The 23,561-nt window shown below is 44.0% G+C and overlaps 1 protein-coding gene and 1 pseudogene across 4 annotated transcripts in view; one reads left to right on the top strand and one right to left on the bottom strand.

Moving 5' to 3' along the window:
* LOC140191684 (activin receptor type-1-like) overlaps nt 1-23,561 on the top strand; it is a 131,828-nt gene that overhangs the window by 17,893 nt on the left and 90,374 nt on the right. For 2 of the 4 annotated variants that reach the window (XM_072249323.1, XM_072249324.1), the window contains exon 2: nt 19,074-19,245. The exons of 1 other annotated variant lie outside the window; for it this stretch is intronic. In XM_072249323.1, the coding sequence (XP_072105424.1) occupies nt 19,223-19,245 (23 nt within the window). In that variant the 5' untranslated portion in view covers nt 19,074-19,222. Of the gene's footprint in view, nt 1-19,073; nt 19,246-19,302; nt 19,322-23,561 lie in introns of those variants that run through there. One more of the 4 variants, XM_072249327.1, reaches the window with a different exon arrangement.
* On the bottom strand, nt 5,132-8,072 carry LOC140191521 (uncharacterized; annotated as a pseudogene).

Raw genomic sequence — 23,561 nt, 5'->3', positions numbered from 1 at the left:
CAGTTTTGGAAGCATGACTCATTCATGTGCGATGCTCTTTTATTTTGTAAGAATCATATCTGTGTTTGCAAAATCCTTTGTAGTATTTTGGAATTTGGAAATATTTCATAAATTGGAAATCCTCTGTGGGTGTGAAATATGTGTTAGCTATTTGTCTAAATTTAAATGTGTATCATTAAAAATAAACTGTGTTTAAACTATTTTGTTAGCTGAAACTATCTCCTCCTTGGTAGGGAGGGGGAACCCACTGCTCAGATAGTGGGTATTGGCAGCTCGACCTCCCTGCAGAGGCTGGATAGAGAGGTAATCTAGTCTTTGAAGAATAGCTGGATACTGTATCCATTGACATCCAGAATATATCGGATATGGCTTAAAACTTTCTTTTGAGTTTTGGGCTTTGCAGACAAAGAACCCAATACCAGCACACCATCCCCATTTCTGTAATTGCTTTCAGCTCTGGAACATCTTGTCAAATTTTTACTCCACCACTTCCAGCATCTTGGTTGTCCCTGGCACTCATCACTCTTACATTCACTGCCATTCTGTTACCAAGGCCCCAAGAGCTCCATAACTTCCTCTCTACACCTCTCTACCCCTCTTTCCCCTCTTAAGAATCTGCAAGGTAATGTTGCAAATCTATAAAACTCTGGTTAGACCACACTTGAATATTGTGTTCAGTTCTGGTTGCCTCATTGTAGGAAGAATAGATTTAGAGAGGGTGCAGTGGAAATTTACCAGGATGCTGTCTGGACTAGAGAGCATGTCTTATGAGGATAGGTCGAGTGAGCTAGGGATTTTCTTTTTGGAGCGAAGGAGGATGAGAGGTGACTTGATAGAGGTATACAAGATGATGGCAAGCATAGATTGGGTGGATAGTCAGAGACTTTTTCCCAGGGCTGAAATGGCCAGTACCAGAGGGGGCATAGCTTTAAGACGAATGGAGGGAAGTATAGGGGGGATGTCAGAGAGAGGTTTTTTTTTACACAGAGAGTGGTGGATGCATGGAATGCACTACCAGGGGTGGTGGTAGAGGCAGATGCAGTAGGGACATTTAAGAAATTCTTAGATAGACACATAGAAAATAGAGGGAAAGGTTAGATTGACCTCAGAGTAGGTTAAAAGATAGGGAATACATGGGCACAAGCAAGTGATCAGCTTAGTCACTTTTCTTGTAATCGCAAGATCCTGTTAGACATTGGTAGTCCGGAATGCTGCAAGTCCAATTCTTGTAGGAGAACGGTGGGGCGGGGGGTGTGGACAATGCACGGCCTTGGTTGTAGCGAGGACTAGGCCTCAAGCTGCGTTGTTGTCTGCTTGCAGCCAATCAGGGAGAGGCATTAGAGTTGGCCATTCACCAGAGTGCCGGAGGCGGTGCGCGCCGCATCCATGCTGGACCCTGAAGTGACTGAATGAGGGAAGAATTAGGTCAAGCTACACTCAGTGGCCACTTTATTGGGGATCTCCTGTATCTAATAAAGTGGCCACTGGGTGTACGTTTGTGGTCTTCTGCTGCTGCAGCCCATCCACTTCGAGGTCCAACATGTTGTGTGTTCAGAGATGCTCTTTTGCACACCACTGTTGTAACGCCTGGTTATTTGAGTTCCTGTCACCTTCCTGTCAGCTTGAACCAGTCTGGCCATTCTCCTCTGACCTCTCTCAGTAACAAGGCATTTTCACCCACAGAACTGCCATTCACTGCAGTTTTCTTTGTTGTTCTTGTACCATTCCCTGTAAACTCTAGAGAATGTTGCATTTGAAAATCCCAGGAGGTCAGTAGTTTCTGAGGTATCCAAACCACCCCATCTGGTACCAACAATCATTTCACAGCCAAAGTAACTCAGATCACATTTCTTCCCCATTCTGATGTTTGGTCTAAATGACAACTGAACCTCCTGACCGTGTCAGCATGCTTTTATGCACTGAGTTGCTACAATGTGATTGGCTGATTTGATACTTTCATTAACAAGGTGTTTAGGTGTACCTAATAAAGTGGCCACTGAGTGTACGTCAGTGATAATAAACCTGTTTCTGTCTTCTGATAAACACAAGTGATTCTGCAGATGCTGGAAATCCGGAGCAACACACAAAAACGCTGGAGGACCTCAGCAGATTAGTTAGCATCCATGGGCAGGAATAAAGAACCAACATTTCAGGCCAAGGTCGTAATTAAGGGTCTGTTCTTCTGATTCTACTGCTCCCTTCAATAGGGACGTAAAAGATTCTCTGGGCCCTCAAGTCACAACAGTTCACCTTAATATAAATCATGTGGTCACTTTAAAAAAATTTCAGATACATGCTTTTACTTTAAAATAAATTAATTTATATAATCTTCAACTAATATTTAAAGCCTCACTCAACTACTGCTAACATTTGTTGGAGTCTTCGGCATATGATTCTCCACAACAGTATTTTTCTGCCACATTCCCTGTTCACAAAATGATACAAACATCTCAGAAGGTTATCCTACATTAAAAATGTCTAGATTTGATGGAAAGCAATGAATCCAACCAAGACTTTTCACAGATCACATAGAATTTACTCTTTCACATTTCCATACAACCTGTCTGATTCTCTCAAAGGAAATTCTTGGAAATTTTGCACTATTTCCCATCCCAGTTGCTTGTTTTCCTCCAGCTTCCGAGGTCTGTGGTCCAAGCCAGACTGCCACGTGGTATGTTTGTTGCCAGCTGTGGGTATCCAGCCTAAAGAAGTGCGCAGTGTTCCCAGTATTGACATACTCAGCTCCATGAATGCAGAAACACATGTTGTGCTAATCTGACCGTCTGATAAATAAAGATTTGCAGAGGCATGAAAACACTGGTATTACACAGTAGGAAGCCAGGCATTAAGCAGAGCTCAGTGGGCTACAATTTGAATCTGAGGGTCATGGATTCAATCCCCACTGAAGACTTAATCACATAATTCAGGCTGACAGACAGATGTTTACGTCCTCCCGTCAATCTCATCTAAAAATGGACGACCTGCACATTATTGTATGTTGAGCATCACCCCTCCAGTACTGCAGCTATCTAGTAGTTATAACTTCAACTGTGTCGGTGAGCACACAGTGACCTGAAACATTCTAATGTTGGGTAAACCTGAGTTCTTTCTTTTGATTTGATTGCAATTCCTCTGTGCGGTGTTTGAGCAAAGATGTTAATATTGAAAATACATACATCACTTTAACAGAAACTGAGCTTTCATATGAATGCTGATAATGTGAACGGGGCTTTCATATGAATGTTGATAATGTGAAGGTGACATCCATTACCTCAGACCCTCACCACCCGTGACATTTTATTTATTTATTTGATTTAGTGATACAGCGTGGAGTCAACCCTTCCAGCCCCAGCAACACCCCACAACCCCAATTAACCTAGCCTAATCACGGGACACTTTACAATGACCAATTAACCTACTCAGTATGTCTTTGGACTGTGGGAGGAAACCAGAGGACTGGGAGAAAACCCACACATTCCAAACAGAGACTCCTTACAGAACAGCGCCAAAATTGAACACTGAACTCCAGAGTGCCCTGAGCTGTAATAGTGTTACACTAACTGCTATGTTACCATGGCAACCATGCCTTCTTTGTTTTTACTATGGGAGGAGGTACAGGAGCCTGAAGACACACACTCAACATTTCAGGAACAGCTTCTTCTCCTCTGCCAGATTTCTGAACGGACAATGAGCACATGAACACTGCCTCACTATTCCAGTTTTTGCACAATTTATTTATTTTTGTAATTGATTGCTGTTCCTCTCCGCGCCTTGAAAGTCGGCTGGGGGTTAAGTTGGAAGAGCCTCACCTTGGCTGGAGATTAGCTGAGAGCAGATGGTCCATATCCCTTCATCCCCTGCTTGTTCAAGCAACTGTCTGAATGCTTCTTAAATGCCACAATTGTATCTGCTAACTTTAAATACAAGACATTCTGCAGATGCTGGAAATCCAGAGCAACACACGCAGAATGCTGGAGGAACTCAGCAGATCAGGCAGAATCTATGGAGGGGAATAAACAGTCGATGTTTCAGGCCAAGACCCTTCTTCAGGACCCTGCTTCCATCATTTCCCCGGCAGCCTCTCCCAGGCACCTGCAGCTCTCTGCGTAAAAAACTTGCTTTGTGAACCTTTAAAATTCCACCTCTTGCTTTCAAGGTTCTCCCTCGAGCATTTGATATTTCCACCCTGCAGAAGAAAATGATTCTGACTGTCTTGTATTTAGAAGTACAGGTGCAAAAGCTGAACTCGGTTGTGATTTCCACAGCAAATGAAAACTTTACAGACTCGTGCTTGGCAAAGATAATAGAGGCCAATTTAGAGCCTCCTTCCTGAATCTGTGTCATCAGGAGAGGAGGAACTGGATGGTTCAATCTTAGCTGGCAATTATTTAATCCTCAGGACCATCAGCTGCTTCTGAATCATCCACAGGGGAGGTTGAAGGGAAGTGAAGGAAGGGAAGAGAATAGTTCATGTAGAACACTCAGTGTTATAAGAGTTGTCATCTCTTGTATCCTGGGCTATAGGAAGCAGATGGCAGGGTCCATGAAGAGCAATAGCTCAGGAGCATCAGTCCAGGATAGGTCTACACCTAGAGGGTAAGGAGGACTGTACATCCACAGCAGACATTCAATGCATCACAGAGTCATACAGCATGGAGAAAGGCCCTTCAGCCTAATTGGTCCATGCCAACAAAGATACCCATCTAAACTAGTCCCATTTGCCCCCGTTTTGCCTATACCCCTCTGAAAATAAATCTGCCATTTGTTTTTGATTTCTCTCACAGAAATCAGTTAACAAATAAGAGATCGATAGAACATAGAACAATACAGCACAGTTCAGGCCCCTCGGCCCACGATTTTGTGCTGACCTTTTAACCTACTCTAAGATCACCCCAACCCTTTCCACCAACGTAGCCCTCCATTTTTCTATCATCCATGTGCCTATCTAAGAGTTTCTTAAATGCCTCTAACATAGGATTTGGAGGTGCATTCTGCGGATGCGCTGGGACACATCATCAGTGATGTAACCTGGGGTCATCGGGTGTTTCGGGTCTTTCAACATCATACACCCTTGCCCAGGCGACCCAGCCAGGGTTGATCAGACCCCAACTTGTGTTCCAGCAACATTGGCCTACGGATCACCCCTCCTGATCCACAGCCATCTGGAGGCTCTCTCGGCGGCCTCTGTGACGGTCCTGATAGCTTTCCTCTTGCCAGCCCCAGTGATGCCAAGTAGGGTGTAGACTCTGCAGAGTGAGCGGCTGGCAAAACCCCTGCACCCGACTTCGATGGGCTCACAGCGAGTCCTCCAGCCTTGCCTCCAGCACTGCTCCACCAGCTCCTGGTACTCAGCCCACTTCCGCTCACTTGCCTCCTCAATGCGGTCCTCCCAGGGAACTGTCAACTCGATGAGGACAACCTACTTCGAGGACACTGAAGAAAGGACCACATCAGGCCTCAGTGAAGTTGTTGCTATTTGGTCGGGAAACTTCAGCTGCCTCCCCAGGTCAACTTGAAGCAGCCAATCTGCTGCGGTGCTAAGCAGGCCCGATGATGATGCTGGTCTGGACTGACGTAGGGGCTGTGCTCTGGCTCTGACAAAGGTGATGTTCTTCCTCTGTCACTTTGTTTGCTGGTGGTCATGGCCATCGCAATGCTTTCTGCCACTGGCTTCAGCACCTGGTCATGACGCCACTGGTAGCGACCTTCCCCCAAGGCTTTAGGGCAGCTGCTAAGGATGTGCTCCAGTAATCCTCTTCCTGGACAGAGAGGATATGCTGGTGTATTACTCTTGCCCCAGACATGGAGGTTTGCAGGGCTTGGCAAGACATCAGCCTGGATCATAAATTTAATGCACTGGGGTTCTGCCTGCCAGATGTCAGACCAGGAGATTCTCTGCTCCACCGCACCTTCCCACCGTGTCCACGCTCCCTGCTGTCGCATGCCCACCATCCTGCTATTCCTCTCCTCTTCAACACCAGCCCGCACTTCCTTCAGGACTAGTTGGCATCTGTCCTTGCCTTTGGCCTTGTCATAGCGAGGTTGTGAAATGGAGCCCAGCCTCGCTCACCCAGTTGACACTGTTCCCACCAGAGCCCTGCGTCTCAGCCGGGACTCTGCTACCACCAGCCCTTCCTGTGCCTTCCACTTCCTGCCCGTCCGTACCTGGATGCCAGCTGCTGCCACTTTAGGGTCCTTGGAATCCCTGTACTGCAGCACCTCTCTTGTGCAGGAGACCCTGAACTCCTCGTCCAGGCTGCTGAAGGGAAGTCGCAGCTCATTGCACCTTCCGTACGGTGCTGCACCGCTCAGACTACGAGGTAGGCCCAGCCACCTCGAAGGTAGCTACTGACCTTTCTCTCCACAGTTGTCACAGGCACCTTTATACCAGTAGCGGCCATAGAGTTCGGGGTAGGATGCCATGCTGGTAAATCCAGGCTTTGTACCTTCCAGGTAGGCCTGACTTGTCCACCGTGGTGAGCCAGCTCTCAAGCTCCTTGGAAGCTGATCGGACGGCAGCTGCATCTCTGAGGCTACAGTCGAAGACCTTCCCCAAGTTCTCGACTGGCTTCTCGGCCATCCAAGGAAAAACGAAACTTGTCCACCACTTTGCCCTTCTTCAACACCATGGACCTGGATTTAGCTGGTTTGAAGCTCATCCTTGCCCATGCAATGAGCTTTTCCAGGCCCTGGAGGATCCACCTGCTGCCAGGAGCTGATGTTGTTGTGACAATGAGGTCATCCATAAAGGCTCTGATCAGGGGCTGCTGAACACCAGACTTGGTCATCGGGCCTCTACACTCTGCCTCAGCTGCCTTGAATATCATATACGCTGCACGGGCAAAGAGAATAACGGAGATTGTGCACCCGGTTATAATCCCCTTCTCCAGCCTGTGCCAGCCTGATGTTATAGCTCCAGAAGTGACTCTCAGTCTGAAGTTCCCGTAGTAGTTCATGATGAGGACCCTGACCTTTCTGGGAACATGGTGTTGGTCCAGTGTAAAGTCCACCAGTTTGTGGGGTATTGACCCATACACATTGGCAGGATTGAGCCAAAGCACGACCAGGTCTCCCTTCCCCATGTGCGCCCCCCTGATCAGCTTGGTGACCACTCCAGTGTGTTCCAGGCACCCAGGCACTGTAGGAATTCCACCCCTTTGCACTGAAGTGTTGATGTAAGCGTTCTTGAGGAGAAAGTCCATCATCCGGCAGGACAAGACACTAAAGAAGATATTCCCTTCCACACTAAACAGCGAGATGGATCTGAACTGCTCCAGGTTCGACGAATTTTCCTCCTTGGGGATCCAGACCCCCTCTGCGTACCTCCACTGGTCTGCCCCTGTCCCCATGCGCCAAATCACTCGCAGGGTCTTCCAAGGATCTTGAGAAACTCCGGGCAGTGCTTGTACACCTTGTCGGGTCCTCTGCTGGGTCCTGGCGCAGAACTGGCTCTGGCTGAAGACACAACCTTCTGGACTTCCCTCCAGGTGGGCTCCCTCACATCGAACTCCACTATGGGGAATGGTTGGCTTGTAAGGGCTCTGTGGAGGCCCAGCTCTGGCTCCCTTGCAGGGTTGCTCAGGATGTTATGAAGGAAATGGTCTACCTCTTCTTTAGAGCACACAAGGCGGCCGCTGCGTTTCTGCCCTAGGAGCTGTTTTGTAAAAGCAAACGGATTGCCTATGAAGGCAGTTCGCCTCCTGGCTCTTTCTCTCCCTCGCCTCCTGTGTCACTCTGCTCTGAGCAGGGTCATTAGCTTCTTCCTGCAGAAGTTCCAAAGCTCAACCGGGGGGAGGTTTCTCCTCCTCCGTTGCTACCTTGAACTGCCGTGCCAGGGACCGGAGCTCTTAGGACAGTTGCTGGATCTGGGCTGCCCTGCGGTTCATCGTGTATTGGGATCTGGTGGTCTTTCCCTCTATTCCAAACCTGTCTGTGGCAAGGCTGACAGTGATGGTGGTCATTGTCTGAAGCCGTCTGTCAACATCCCCCTTGGCTGTCAACTCTATGATCCTTGCTACATCCCCATCAAACTGGAGTCACTCTTTCTTGTTGCTGGCTGGGGGCCACTTGATCCGGCGCTGTTGAACTATGTTGCTTGGGACAGAAGCTTCTGATACTTGGAGGTTCAGGGCTCTGTGGGGTGACTCCAGGCTGGGCTCCTCCTGCGTCTCACCAGGTGTAAATCCTGGGTCTCTGATGCTTTCAGCTCAATGGGCCACTACACTGATTGCTGTATGGTAGAGGTACGTAACACTGAGGAAGCTGACCGACACCAACCAGGGGGAATTAGCCAGGGTTTGCTCTTCCAACGATTCCCTGGGCGACCCTGCTCACAAGCAAAGGTGAGTCAAGAAAAACCTGGATCAGGCTCAGTCCTCTTATCCTCGACCACTCACTCAGAAAGGACCGTGACATGTTGGGGAAAAATCTGTTGAGTTCCAGCCAGTATCTTCTGCCACTAAGAACGTTCCTTGCTCGCTGGGACTGTTGTGGGAGTCTGCCAGAAATGGAGTGCCATGATTGATCAATTACTTCATTCCTATTGGAAAGTGTAACCACCTGGAAGAACTGAGTGAGTCTGTGGAGAGAAACGGACAGTCAATGTTTCAGGTTGAGAGCCTTCATCTGGACTGAACAAGTGACTGGAGATAACCCTGTAAAGACATGAGGAGAAGTTGTGGAAGAGATGACAGGTGAATCCAGGTGAGGAAAGGAGACAACCTGATCATTCTAATTACTCCATTGGATCTTAGAAGAATGATAGATCAAAGTTCAAAGTAAATTTATTATCAATAGATCTTAGCAAATAATACCTTAAGATTCATTTTCTTGCAGGCAGTTACAACAAAAAAGAAATACAACTGAATTTTACAATAATATTATGAAAACATGTAAGGTTCTGATGGAGTGGACAGTGTAGATTCTGTAAGGAGCTCTCTCCTGCTGGGGAAATCTAGAAACAGGGGCAACAGCTTCAGAATAAGGGGGCAGCTGGTTAGTGTGAGGAGGTGGAGTAGCTTCTCTCAGAGGGAAGTGAACGTTTACAGTTTTCCATCCAGGAGGTGCAGCCTTTCAGACCAGATTTTGGTTTAGAGGTGTGACAAGGATTATGGAAACAGGGAAGTGTAGCTAAAGCTAAGATCAGATTTTATTGTACAGTGAAGAGAGTACTCCTCCTCATAGCCCTTATGAATTATGTTCTTACCTTTCTTTGTTCTGAAAGATTAACTATCCTTGCATGATTTCACTCTAAGTTCTGACATTTTTAATTAGTGCCCCACCCCACCAAGGCTGTTTCCATGATGTATTACTTAACATGGAACACAGAATACTGGCCCTTCAGCCCACAATGTTGTACTGACCTTTTAACCTACTCTGCAACCAGTCTAACTCTTCCCTCCAACACAACTCTCCATTTTTCTTTCATCCATGTGTCAATATGAGAGTCTCTTAAATGTCCCTAATGTACCAGCTGCCAGCACTCTTCCCAGCAGTGCATTCCAGGCACTCACCACTCTCTCTGCTATCTCCACTAAATTTTCCTCTGCTCACCTTCAGTGGAGATTCTGTGGATTTCATTGCTACAGACAGCTGTGGAGGCAAAGCTATTGGGTATATATAGAGTAGAGGTTGATAGGTTCTTGATTCATCAGGGTGCCAAAGATTACAGAGAGAAAGAACAAGAATGAGGTTGAGAGGGAAAATAAATCAGCCATGATAGAATGCAGAGCAGAGTCAATAGGCCGAATAGCCTGATCCTGCCCCTGTGTCTTACGGTTTTATGGTCAAAGCCAAAATGTGATGCTCAGAATTAAATGCAGTACTCCAAAAGGGATCCGGCCAGAATTATAGACAATCTACTAATAGCTACATGAATGAAAAGTGAGGTGTCACTGGTGCTTGTGCAACAAATCAGTTTCGTCACAGATGACAAGGAGAACACTGAAGTGGATAATCAGAAAGCAAATACTATGCTTTCCAAGAAATTTTAAAGTATATTTTATTTTAATTCAAAGTAAATTTAGTTACAATGCAAATGAATTTACTTTGAACTTGAATTTTGAAATTTGAACTTAAACATTGTCTCTCATAGACTGAAACAAAACAATGGGTTGATAATATCTAGTATGTTGAGAGCCTGATAGAGGGAAATGTTACGTTTGGGCATCAAAACAGAGTACCATCAGCAATATTCAGATAATAGAAAAATGTTTAGTTGCAATAAATTTTATGCTTGGATCAGAGTAACTCTGGAGTTCAGAACATGATAACTGTAAGTTGTTTACATAAGATGTTCCAGAAAGATCTTGTGTTAATACCAGGTCTGTAAAGACTTTATGCATAGCAAGCTCCCACGTTGGAGAGGAGATAAGTGTCCAGGGAAATCTTTTTTCTTCGCACTATTGGCTGAGGGATTGATGTCGTTCAAGATTATGGGAGATCTCCCACTTCAAGAAAGTTCTAGTAACATGTTTTCCTACTGATTTTCATACAGCATGGACAAAGGCCCTTCAGCCCACATTCCCGATAATTTCCCCTCCCTCACAGACTCTATCACTCTCAGCCACTCTCTAGGGAGAATTTTCAATGGCCCATTAACCCAGCAATCCACACATCTTACAGAAGTGGGAGGAAACCCGAGCACCCAGGGGAAACCCACGAGGTCACAGGGACAACGTAGAAACTCCACACAGACAGCACCCGAGGTTGGGATCGAACCTGTGTCTCTGGAGCTGTGAGGCAGCAGCTCTACCCACTGTGCCACTGTGCCACCCCAGTGATGGATGAATGGTTCCTAGTGTATAAGTACCAGTCAATGGATTTGTAATGTACTGATAACCCTTCAGGCCAGTGAAAATCAGGTTCTAGGGATCAGGCTTCAGGTCGACTAGTACTCCTCGTGGAGAATTAGTCCTACATGCCTGCGGTCCATTCCTGTAAACAGAACTACAGAGGCAAAAGGCTCACAGCAAACAAACTGAACTATCTTGTGAGCACCTTGATCTGAGTGCACCAGACTACTGTTCAACAAGGCGCAAAAAAGGGAACATAGGCAACCGTCACATCAGGATTGGCTGTGATGGCCTCAGTGCCAGACTGTGCACTTACATTTGAAGGTAGGTACTTCAAAGTTCAAAGTTCATATTAAATTTATTATTAAAGTACAAATATGCCACCATATACTACCCTGAGATTCATTTTCTTGCAGGAAAATGAAGGAATATTATAGAATTTAAGAAAATCTACATATACATAACAAAGACTGGCAGACATCCAACGTGCAAAAGATGACAAATCATGCAAATAATAAATTTAAAAAGTAAATAAAAAATACTGAGAACATAAGTTGTAAGTAGTCCTTGAAAATGAGTCTGTAGGTTATGGCATCAGTTTAGATTTGAGGTGAATGAAGTTATCCATGCTGTTTCAGGAGCCTGATGGTTGAAGGGTAGTAACTGTTCCTGAACCTGGTGGTGTGAGATCTAAGGGTTCTGTACCTCCTGGCCAATAATAGTAGCGAGAAAAGAGCATGGCCTGGTTGGTAGGGGGCCTTTATTCTGGATGCTGCTTTCTCGTGGCAGTGCTCTTTGTGAATGTGCCTGTGATGGGCTGGGCTGTATCCACTGCATTCTGTACTTGGGCACAATACCAGATTGTTCCAGGTACCCCAGAGTGGAAACCCAGTGCTTTCTGGAGTGGGTGGGACATGGGCAAACAGCACTGGACCCCAAACATGTCCGAGCTGCTAATCAATCTACAACAAAGCCGCCAACGACAAAGAGCTCGAAGCTAATGTGCTTGAAAAGTGTTGCTTTTCATTTTCCAAACCTCCTTTTAGCCTCCTTTCAGATTATCACAAAGGTTAAATACATTTGGATTCAGTATCCTGCCTGCTGTCCTGAAATTCCAACAGGAGTGTCTTAGGGTCAGATCCCTCTTCCTGTATTAGAAGCAGGAGGATGTTCGGCTGTTGGAAGCCTTGGGGGAGGGGATTTGGGAGAAAGGATAAAGGGAGAGGATGCAGAAACAACTCCAACCAAGTTTTAATTAGACAAAGGACAATTTCACTTTAGTCTGAACCAAATTTGATTCGTTTCTCTATTGAAATCCCTTCATTTTCTCACAGTCTTACAGTTCCAAATCAGAATCAGAATCAGAATCTGGCTTATTACCAGCATGTGCCGTGAAATTTGTTGCTTTTGCGGCAGCTTTACAGTAAGAAATCTATTTAAAAACCAATAAATAGTGCAAAAAAAGAGTAAAAGTAGTGAGGTAGTGTTCATGGGTTCATTATCAACTACACTGGAGCAAATTTTGATCTTCAGAACCAGAATCATGTTTATTGTCACTGTCCCACATGATGTGAGATGGGCTGTTTTGCAGCAGCAATACAATGTAAAGATACACAAGTAATTTAAGAAGTCTCAAAATAAATAAATAGTGCAAAAAAAGGAGTAATGAGGTCATGTTCATGGGTTCTTGGGCTGGCTAGAAGTCTGATGTCGGAGGGGAAGAAGCTGTTCCCAAATTGGTGAGCATGGGTCTCTAAGTTCCTGTATCTCTTCCCCAATGGCAGGAAGCAGAAGAGGGCATGTCCTGGATAATGAGGGTCCTCATGATCGATGCTGCCTTCTTGAGCCTTTTGTCCTTGATGGTGGGGAGGGTTGTGCCTCAGATGGAACCAGATAAGTCTATAAACCTCTCGTGATCCTGTGCATTGGGTCCTTTGTACCAGCCTGTGCTGCAACCAGTCAGTATGCTCTACACCATTCAGCTGTAGAAATTTGCATGAGTCTTTGGTGACATACCAAATCTCCTCAAGCTTCTAACAAAGTAGAGCCACTGTTGTGCCTTCTTAGTAATTGTGTCAATGTGTTAGGCCAAGATAGATCCTCGGAGATATTGACACCCTGGAACTTGAAGCTGCTCACCACTGAATGAGGACTGGTGCACATTCCTGGGACTTCCGCTTCCTGATGTCCACAGTCAATTCCTTGGACTTGCTGACAATGTTGCAACACCACTCAGTGAGCTGAACTATTTCACTTTGTACACCTCGTTATCTCCATATGAGGTTCTACCGACAACAGTGGTGTCAATAGCAAATTTATAGATGGTGTTTGAGCTTTGCCTAACCACACAGTCATGAGTGCAGAGAGAGTAGAGTAGTGGGCTAAGCACGCATCTTTGAGGTGTGTTTACAACTCGGGGAGAGACTCTGAGTCAGATCCTTTTCTCCCTGGCTCAGAAAAGATGAAACTAATTGTGAGGACCATTCCTGCATTCTTCTCATTCCTCTGGGGGGGGGGGGTCTTCTCAGTTTGAATGTTTCAGCTACAATCTGCTTTGTGTAACACCTGTGTAGCACCGGTCTTACTGCGTGTGGCTAATCGCCACACTCTTTCGAGAAAATCAAATTACACTAGATGCTTGTAGGCCGTCAGAAGGTTCTAGGTATCAGAAGGAGGCAGTGAATAGAAGCCACACATTTCTGGAAATAAGCTTTGTTTATAAGAAATGAACAATATGTACAAAATATTTACATAAGTAAGAACAATTCAAAATTCAAACATTCTATTTAGGTTCCAAATCTTAGATATCAACAAAAGCCAAATTCCTGTTTAGTTAGAATCAGTGATATTCATTAGAATGACCTTTGTTATTCCAATTTCTTTAACTAATTAGATCTAGTGTTATTCCCTATCTAAAAGTTTACAGTCTAAACTTTCCTTTTTACTTATCCCTAGTTAGTTTGAAAACCAAATATAATTCCTATTCTCAAGTATTATAGTTAACTTCAGTTTCATTTCCAGGCAGTATATCTACAAGTTTAAATTCAAATTCAAAAATTATATATACACAGGTTAACTCTTTTCATGGCAATTCTCCAACATCGTAACTTTTAAACAAAGTAAATCTCATTCAGTAACTTATCAAAGTCTTTGCAAAAATAATCAGTTCTTGCAGAACATCTAATTCAGATCCTTCAAATGAAAATAAACTTATACATCCAACCATATTAAATCCTCTGCGTCATTACCCATTTCGTTCCCGCTCTGATTCTTCATCTTGGGTGGCTGACCATCTTGTTTCTTGGTTCATTGGAATGAAATAGTTGTTCATCCATGAAAAGCAAACTTGTACAAAAACTTGACCAAATCCCTTGGTATGATCTTACAGAACTAATTCCCGACTACACTCGTCTCTGCCGATATTGTCTCATTATTGCTGCTGCGTGTTATAGCTGTAGCTTCAATAAATCTTCTATCGCTATTGTCTCTCCTCCAGGGGTTTCACCCTGAGGTTTTCAAATTAGTAGGGTAAAGGTAACAGTTCACGTCTTCAGCTTCTAATTGTTGATGCACTTCTCTCCTTGTCCGTCCTGTGTCACCACGCCCTGCCCTTGCACTGTGCTTTTTTTTTCAAATTCTCTTTTTTTTATAATTTGTAAACCTCATTTTCACCCCTCCGCAGGTAGAACTTTCTAACATTACATCTTTGGGTTGAATTAACCTGGGTTACAGTTGCCTCTCTGGTTGGAGGCCTGTGACTAGTGGTGTGCCGCATGGACTGGTACTGGGTCAGTTGTTGTTTGCCATCTATATTAATAATTTGGATGATAATGTGGTTAATTGGATCAGTAGATTTGTGGATGACATGAAGATTGGGGTTGTGGTAACAGTGAGGAAGACTACCGAAGCGTGCAGCGGGATCTGGACTAGCTGGGGAAACGGGCTGAAAAATAGCAGATGGAATTTAATGCAGACAAGTGTGAGGTCTTTTGGAGGACCAACCAGGCTAGGACTTACACAGTGAGTGATAGGGCACTGAGGAGTGTGGTAGTACAGAGGGATTTGAGAATACAGATCCCTAATTCCTTGAAAGTGGCATCACAGGTTGATAGGATCATAAAGAAAGCTTTTGGCACTTTGGCCTTCATAAATCAAGGTATTGAGTACAGGAGTTATAATGTTATGTTGAAGTTGTATAAGACATTGGTGAGTCCTAATTTGAAGTATTATGTGCAGTTTTGGCCACCAACCTACAGAAAAGATGTAAATAAGATTGAGAGAGTACAGAGAAAATTTACAAGGATGTTGCTGGGACTTGAGGACCTGAGTTATAGGGATAGGTTGAATAGGGTAGGACTTTATTCCTTGGAACGTAGAAGACTAAGAGGAGATTTGAAAGAGGTATACAAAATGAAACACTAGTTTATTCTTCTGGAACATCCTATACTGAATTCTTATGGATGAAAACATGGCAAAAAGTGTTTTAGGACATCGGGCAATATCGGAAAGCGTGCTCCTTATTAGATTCAGAGGACAACCATTTGATTTAGCAACTATACAAGTATATGCACCAACAACAGATGGAACAAATAAAGATATAGATTAATTCTATGAAGAGCTTGAACAAGCAAAGAATGGATGCAAATCTCAAGATATTGTAATTGTCATGGGAGATCTAAATGCTAAAGTAGGACAAGCTGCTGATAGAAATACCGTAGGAAAATTTGGACTAGGGGAAAGAAATGAAAGAGGTGAGAAATGAGTAGAATGGTGCAAGATGAATAATCAAGTCATTATGAATACCTACTTTAAAAACCATCCAAGACGCTTGTGGACCTGGAAAAGTCCAGGTGATAGCATTAGAAATCAAATTGACTTTATTACTATAAACCAAAGATTTAGAAACTCAGTGACTCAATGCAAAACATATCCAGGTGCAGACTGTAATAGTGACCATAACCCAGTAGTATGTCATGTGAAAGTAAAGCTTAAAAACTAAAGAAGCAAAAACCTGAACAATCCCTTGATTACTTGCAATTAATTAAAGAAGAAAACTTAAGACAAAAATTTACAATGGAAGTAAGGAATAGATTTCAAAGTCTAGAAATAGAATCTGTTAAAAATGATAGCAATCACGTAGAAATGAAATTTAACTCTCTAAAGGATGCCTTGGTAGAATCAGCAAAGTCAGTGATTTCTAAAAAAGAAAAAAGCACAAAGAATAAATGGATGACAGATGAAATCAAAAATCTAATGGAAGAAAGGAGACGGAAGAAAGCAAATTTTATAGAATATAAGTCCTTAGATAAAAAAGTTAAAAGCTTATGTCAAAAAGCCAAAGAGGAATGGTTAAACCAGGAATGTGAGCAAATAGAAAGAATCCCTATTACTGATCCAAAAAGGTTACATCAACAAATCAAGAATATCACTAGTAAAAAGCTCCTCTGTTCTTCAGGTGGATGTTTGAAAGCAAAGGACGGTACCATTATCATGGAAAAAGATGAGATTATGAACAAATGGACTGAGTATATTCAGGAATTGTTTGAAGACAATCAAGGTGAAAAACCTGAAATTAGAAAAACATTGATGGTCCAAGTATTTTAAAATCTGAAGTTCGTAATGCAATAAATAAGATGAAGAAAGGAAAGGCAGCAGGTCCTGATGAATTAGTAATAGAACAAATTATCACCCTTGAAGATTATGGAATTGAAAAACTTACTGATTTAATCAATGAAATGTATGAGACTGGAATAATACCAGAAGAGATGAAAAAATCAGTATTTATCACTCTTCCTCAGAAAACCAGAGCAATAGAATGTGAATTACATAGGGCCATAAGTTTAATGAGTCATATCACCAAGATGCTTCTAAGAATTTTGATGACAAGAGCTAAAAGTAAGATACAAGCTGATACAAGTTGAAATAAGCAAAGAACAATGTGGTTTTGTGAAAGACAAAGGTACAAGAAACACGATATTGATGTTAAGGATACTATCAGAACAATCTATTCAAGTGCAAAAAGATTTGTTTGTTTGTTTTATCGACTACACAAAGGCATTTGATAAAGTGAAGCACAATAAGTTATTTGAAGCATTACAGAAAACTCTAGATCTAGATTCAGAAGATCTCTGCCTAATCAGAAATCTGTACTGGGAACAACCTGCCGCTGTAAGAATAGATGGAGAAGTGAGTCAGTTTACGAAAGTCAAGAGAGGCGTTAGACAAGGGTGTGTTTTCTCCCCTGGTTTATTTAATGTGTACAGTGAAACAATATTACAAAAAGTAAGAGACATCTTGGCAATCAAAGTTGGCAGTGAAAACATCAATAATTTCAGATATGCAGATGACACTGTGTTAATTGCAAGTACGGAGGAAGAACTACAAAACTTGATTGATATAATTGTTGAAGAAAGTGCAAAAATGGGTCTATCTATCAATTGCAAAAAGACAGAACGTATGGTGATATCAAAAAGAAGGAGAATCCTATCTGCAGGCTGAGAATAAACGGGGAAGACATAAAACAAGTACAGAACTTTTGCTACTTAGGAAGCTGGGTGACATCAGATGGCAGGTGCGACATGGACATCAAAAGAAGAATAGGGATGGCAAAAGACACCTTTACAAGAATGAAGAGTATACTGACCAATACTAAACTAGGCATGACAACCCACCTCAGAGTACTGAAGTGTTACGTTTATCCAGTTATGTTATACGGCTCAGAATGTTGGACAATATCTAGTAACATGAGAAAATGAATTGTAGCAGCAGAGATGTGGTTTTTGAGGAGGATGCAAAGAATATCATGGACAAAACAAATATCTAATGAGGATGTCATGAACAGAGCAAACACAAAAGGAGAAATAATGTATGAGATCATGAAAAGGCAATGTAACTTCATTGGACATGTGATTAGGAAAGAGGAGTTAGAATGCACGGTAATTATGGGAAAGATTGAAGGGAAGAAAGCAAGAGGAAGACAAAGACAAATGATGATGGAGACAGCAGCCAGAGAACTGGAAATGAATACCAATGAATTGATCCACTTGACCCGAAATAGGAGTGTGTGGGCCATGGCAGTCAAAGCTCAAACTGGGCATGGCACCTGATGATGATGATGATGATACAAAATGATGGGGGGTATAGATGGGATAAATGCAAACAGGCTTTTTCCACTGAGGTTGGGTGATACTGGACCAAGAGGTCGTGGGTTAAAGGTGAAAGGTGAAATATTTAAGGGGAAGCTGAAGAGGAACTTCTTGACTCAGAGGATGGTGAGAGTGTGGAATGAGCTGTCAGCAGAGGTGGTGCATGCGGAATCAATTTCAACATTTAAGAAAAGTTTGAGTACGTACATTTTGTGGGAGGGGTATGGAGGGCTATGGTCCTGGTGCGAGTTAATGGGACTGGGCAAAATTCCAGTTCAGCATGGCTTAGTTGATCCAAATGGGTTGTTTCTGCTCTGCAGTGCTCTTTGACTCTATGACACACAGCACAGAAGCAGGCCCTTCTGATGATCATGTCTATACAAACCATCCTTGTACACTGATCCTATCTTATTCTTCCCACATTCCTATTAACTAGCCCAGATTCTCCCAATTACCTTCACCGATGTCTTTGGGATGCACCAGAGGGAATCCCACACTTCACAGTGACAATGTGCAAACTCCACACAGACACCTACTTAGCCCCTAGCCCCAGTGGATACTCAGACAAGAACATCACCAAATCTTGAGGCCAAATGGAACGGTAACTCACAGAGCCAGAGACCAGGGTTCGATCCTGGCCTCAGGCGCTTTCTATGTATGTTCTCCTGTGACAGCGTGGGCTCCCCCTCACCCCCCACGTGCTCCGGTTTCCTCACACATCCCAAGGACGTGCAGGATGGCGGGGTTAAATGGTCACTGTAAATTGTCCCTAGTGTGGGTAAGTGACAAAAGGACTGTAAGTGAGTGAGTGGGTGTTGGCAGACCCAATGAAACAAGGAACCACAAGTTCACCGGGGCCTATATGCTGATAATGGGCCCTGATCTATCTTGTGAGCATGAAAGGATAACGTGACAGCATAAGAACAAATTCATTACTCCTACATCTCCACTTACTGCTGGCCGTCTGATGATCGGCTGCAGAACGAAAGAGAAGTCTTGGGATAAGTCACGTCCCTGTTCTCTGCAGGCCAACTGCACGAAGTGGAAAAGCAAGCTTGGGACAATCAGGCAGATAAAAGAGAGTCTTGCACTGATTTTATATTGACGTCATGACTTTTCCTGTTCTACATTCCAGGTTTGCCACACAGGAAGAAGATGAAGAGGAACCTAGCCCCTTGAATTCCAGCTTTACTTGTAAAGTTTTGACAGGTCAACAGTTGTAAGCACCCAAGGGTCATCAATGACTCCAAGGTCATTAGCTACAGCAAGAGAAACCTACCCACAATGAACAACATTTCTTGCTCTAGGTAGGATGATGATTGTAAACTTCTGTACATGGGCCGGGCAGCCATTCTCTTGGGTTTGATGGTGATCGCACACGTGGTGAGTGATGCAGACTGTAAAGCGTAAAACTAGCAAGGGGTTTTCAAACATAATTTTGTCTAATAGAAGCGGGTATGTGTTTAAGATGAGAGGAGGAAAGTTCAAAGGAGATGACAGGACAGGCTGGAATGCATTGCCAGGGCTGGAGGAGGCAGATACAATAGAGGTGTTTATGAGGCTCATGGACACATGAATATGACTGGAGGGATGTGGAGCACGTGTGGAAAGAAAGGATTAGGTGTCATAATTAGTTGTGTTCCGCTGCCATGGGCCTGAATGACTTCTGCCCAGTTGCACTCAGCCCCATCATTGCAAAGTGCTTTGAGAGACTGGTTCTATCACATCTGAGATCCTGTCTGCCCACTACCCTGGACCCCCATCAATTTGCCTATCACACCAACAGATCTACAGAGGACGCCATCTCCATGGCACTTCATTCTGCCCTGACCCACCTGGACAGCCCCAACTCTTACGTCAGAATGCTGTTCATTGACTTTAGTTCGGCATTCAATACTGTGATCCCCTCCAAGCTGATCGCCAAACTTCGCCAGCTTGGTATCAGTTCATCCCTCTGCAATTGGACCTTGGACTTTCTGACTAACAGACCCCAATCTGTTAAATTAGACAACCTCTCCTCCTCCACCTCTACTGTAAAGATGAAACCACACTCAGGTTGGAGGAACAACACCTTATATTCCGTCCGGGAAGCCTCCAACCTGATGGCATGAACATCGACTTCTCTAACTTCCGCTAATGCCCCACCTCCCCCTTGTACCCCATCTGTTACTTATTTTTATACACACATTCTTTCTCTCACTTTCCTTTTTCTCCTTCTGTCCCTCTGAATATACCCCTTGCCCATCCTCTGGGTCCCCCCCCCCACCTCCTTGTCTTTCTTCCCAGACCTCCTGTCCCATGATCCTCTCGTATCCCTTTTGCCAATCACCTGTCCAGCTCTTGGCTCCATCCCTCCCCCTCCTGTCTTCTCCTATCATTTTGGATCTCCCCCTCCCCCTCCAACTTTCAAATCCCTTACTCACTCTTCCTTCAGTTAGTCCTGACGAAGGGTCTCGGCCTGAAACGTCGACTGTACCTCTTCCTAGAGATGCTGCCTGGCCTGCTGCGTTCACCAGCAACTTTAATGCGTGTTGCTTGAATTTCCAGCATCTGCAGAATTCCTGTTGTTATCCACCTATTCTGTTACTCAAATTTGGCACTATTCCATCTCCTTTGATTTAATCCCTTACTGAGATCATTTATTTCATTATCTTGAAGTGCATCATGAATTGGACTCAGAAGGTCTTATAAAGACTTCTTAGGGCCTTTCCATGAGAGCTCATTAGTAAAGATTTATCAATCAATAAAAGCTTGCTGATTAAATTACTCAGAGAACAACTTTTGTCAAGTGCACATTGTCCACAGCAGCTCCTAATTTGGACATGGACTTTCCATTTTCATCTGTTTTGGTCAACACTGCTCAATGGTGAAAGAACACAAGAGTAACAACATGGGGAGAAATGAGGCAAAAGGGAACGTGTGATCTCCTGCAAGGAAAGAGGGGTTTTACTAGTGTTGTTTCATGTGAAGGATCTCATTCCAGAGGCTGGTCACTCAATTTTGTATCATAGTCACCAAACATTTCTTTAAAATCAAATCTCTTTTTGCCAAAAGACGAGTAAAAAGCACATGAACAGTCTGTCTCTGAGCTGAAAATACAAACTGAAGCCAGCAAGCCTTACCAATGGCTACATAATAATTGATAACACGAGTGTAAAACTTCCCTGTTTAACTGCTGTGTTGCATCAGTCATTAGTCTTGCCTCCTCTGGCTAAGGATAAAGAGGGTGGAGGGGTAATTTTTCAAGGAAGGAATGGCGACTGGGAAGCAGATTTGTTCTTGGCCTAGTCTTCTCCTGTCTGCTAAGAGCTATATATCCATTCCTAATTGTTCTGACCTTGAGTGATTGAATTGAGTTATTCTTGTTCCATAAAGTTCAAACATTTGGAATGTAAATACTACTTTGTCAGCTTCCTGGCTGTAAGCTAGCACGCCCTTTGTCCTGAAATTAGTCTCCGAGTTGCCGCGGAAACCTCTTCATTACTTTGTGCTCAAGGCGAAGATTGTTTGCTCCAAGACTTTAATGAAGAAGTGAAAGACACACGCAATGTCTAGACCATAGGGCACAGCCAGTGGCAGCACGGTGGCCCCGGCGCCTCGAGTTGCTCAATGCGTACGTGGCTTTGTTTCCCAATTTCCTACTTAAAATAAAAACAAGTTTCAAAACCAAGGTTACCCAACAGGACACCTGTATTTTTTTAAGGCTCGTGATTACAATCACCATCCTTTGAATGTGTGCTGTTTGTTCCTTTCAACAACAACCTTTTAACAGAAGCATAGTCGGAAAATGTCCGGAGAACATCGAGCATGGGGCATTTCCTCCTCTAGTCTCCATGTACCTTGTGAGAAGTATTCTGCATTTCCTACTTGCTAATCAACCTTCTCAAAATGCATTTCAAACTACCACTATGCTCAGTGGCATGTTGCAGCTGGAGGGGGCATATCTAGCTCGTCTTTTTTTTCCTTTGCTGTCTAGTATAATTTAAGGTCTGCATGTTGTCTGTACCTGCATACCTGTGATGCTGCTGTAAGCAAGTTTATCATTCTACCTGTTCCAACCCATACATGCAACCCTTAGGAACGATGGCACACGGGTCCGCCATGACCTCACTGATTAGTAGAACAGCCGGGGCAAGCTGAATGGCTTCTTTCTGTCCCAGTGTTCTCTTGTACTCAATTCAGACAACCATGAGCACACTGAGTGGAAGATCCCCTGAATAGAGGATCATGAGAGAGTCTAATACTAAAACTCATTGTTTAAACATAAGAGGTAATTTAATATAGAGTTATGCAGCACAGAAACAAGCCCTTTGGCCCAACTGGTCCATGCTGATTCCCATCTAAGCTAGGCCCATTTGTCAATATTAGGCCATGTCCCTCTAAACCTTTCCTATCCCTGTACCTGCCCGTGCGCCTTTTAAATATTATTAATGTACCTGCCTCAAACACTTCCTGTGGTAGCTCTTTCCATATACGAACCGACTTCTGGCTGAAAATGTTGCTCTTCGGGCTTCTCTTGAATCTCTCCCCTCTCACATTAAACCTGGGACCTCCAGTTCTTCGTCCTGCAACCCCAGGAAAAAGACTGTGTGCAGTCACCTTGTCTGCCCCCTCATGAGATTTTACACTTCTGTAAGATCGCCTCTCAGTCTCCTACTCTCAAAGGAATTAAGTCCAAACCTGCAAAGCCACTGTCCTTGGAGTCCCAGCAACATCCTTGTAACTTAAATCTCTTCTTCACTCTTTTGAGCTTAAACAAAAGGCTCTTTTGTGTTGCTCCCAAGCATCAAACACTCTTGTGGAGAGTGCCTTAATGTAACTCTCAGAGCTTTATCTCAAGAAGAATTGGTTGGGCTCTCTCTCATTGGCAATGGTCGTTGCCTGGAATCAATGTTATTTGCCTGTGCCGGAATGCTCTTCAAGTTGTGTTGCATGCGGGCAAGGGCTGCTTCAGAATCTGGGGGGGTTGGGGTGACTTGCAAATGGAATGCATGATTGCAAAATGTCCAACAAGCACCCCAAATGATGGAGCAGTGGCCAATGATGGTCGCAGGCTGAGAAAGCATTACAGCGATAACATACCCAGGGTAGCGATGGGGGAGTCTGGGATATTGGCAAAGGTACGATTCCAATAGAGGGACCCCATCAGTCTGTTACTTAACTGGTTGAAGGGACGGTTCTCCCAATTTATACTTCAGTCCCCAGGTGTTAGTAAGAAGGACAGCAGAGGGTGATCCATCCAACTTGCTTATTTATTCATTCATTTATTTATTTAGAAGTAACAGGCCCTTCCGGACCAGTGAGCTTGTGCCTCCCCCCCAAATACACCCATGCCTGACCAATTAACCTGCTAACCCATACGTTTTTAGAATGTGGGAAGAGATCAGAAGAAAGTCATGGGAAGAACATACAGACTCGTTGCAGACAGTGGTGAGAATCGAACCAGGGTCACAAATGCTATAATAGTGTTATGCTAGCCGCTACTCCACCATGACCCCTACTGAAGATTAGGATCTTGTCAAAGGCCAAGGGGTGAGCTGATAGAGGTCTATACCATCATGAGCGACATGGTCACAGTCGTTTTCCCAGAGCAGGGGAGTCCAAAGCTAGAGGGCACAGGTTT

Source organism: Mobula birostris, chromosome X, assembly GCF_030028105.1.
Source record: "Mobula birostris isolate sMobBir1 chromosome X, sMobBir1.hap1, whole genome shotgun sequence".
In the NCBI taxonomy this organism is placed as follows: Eukaryota; Metazoa; Chordata; class Chondrichthyes; order Myliobatiformes; family Myliobatidae; genus Mobula; species Mobula birostris.
This window is presented reverse-complemented; position numbering and strand designations above follow the sequence as displayed.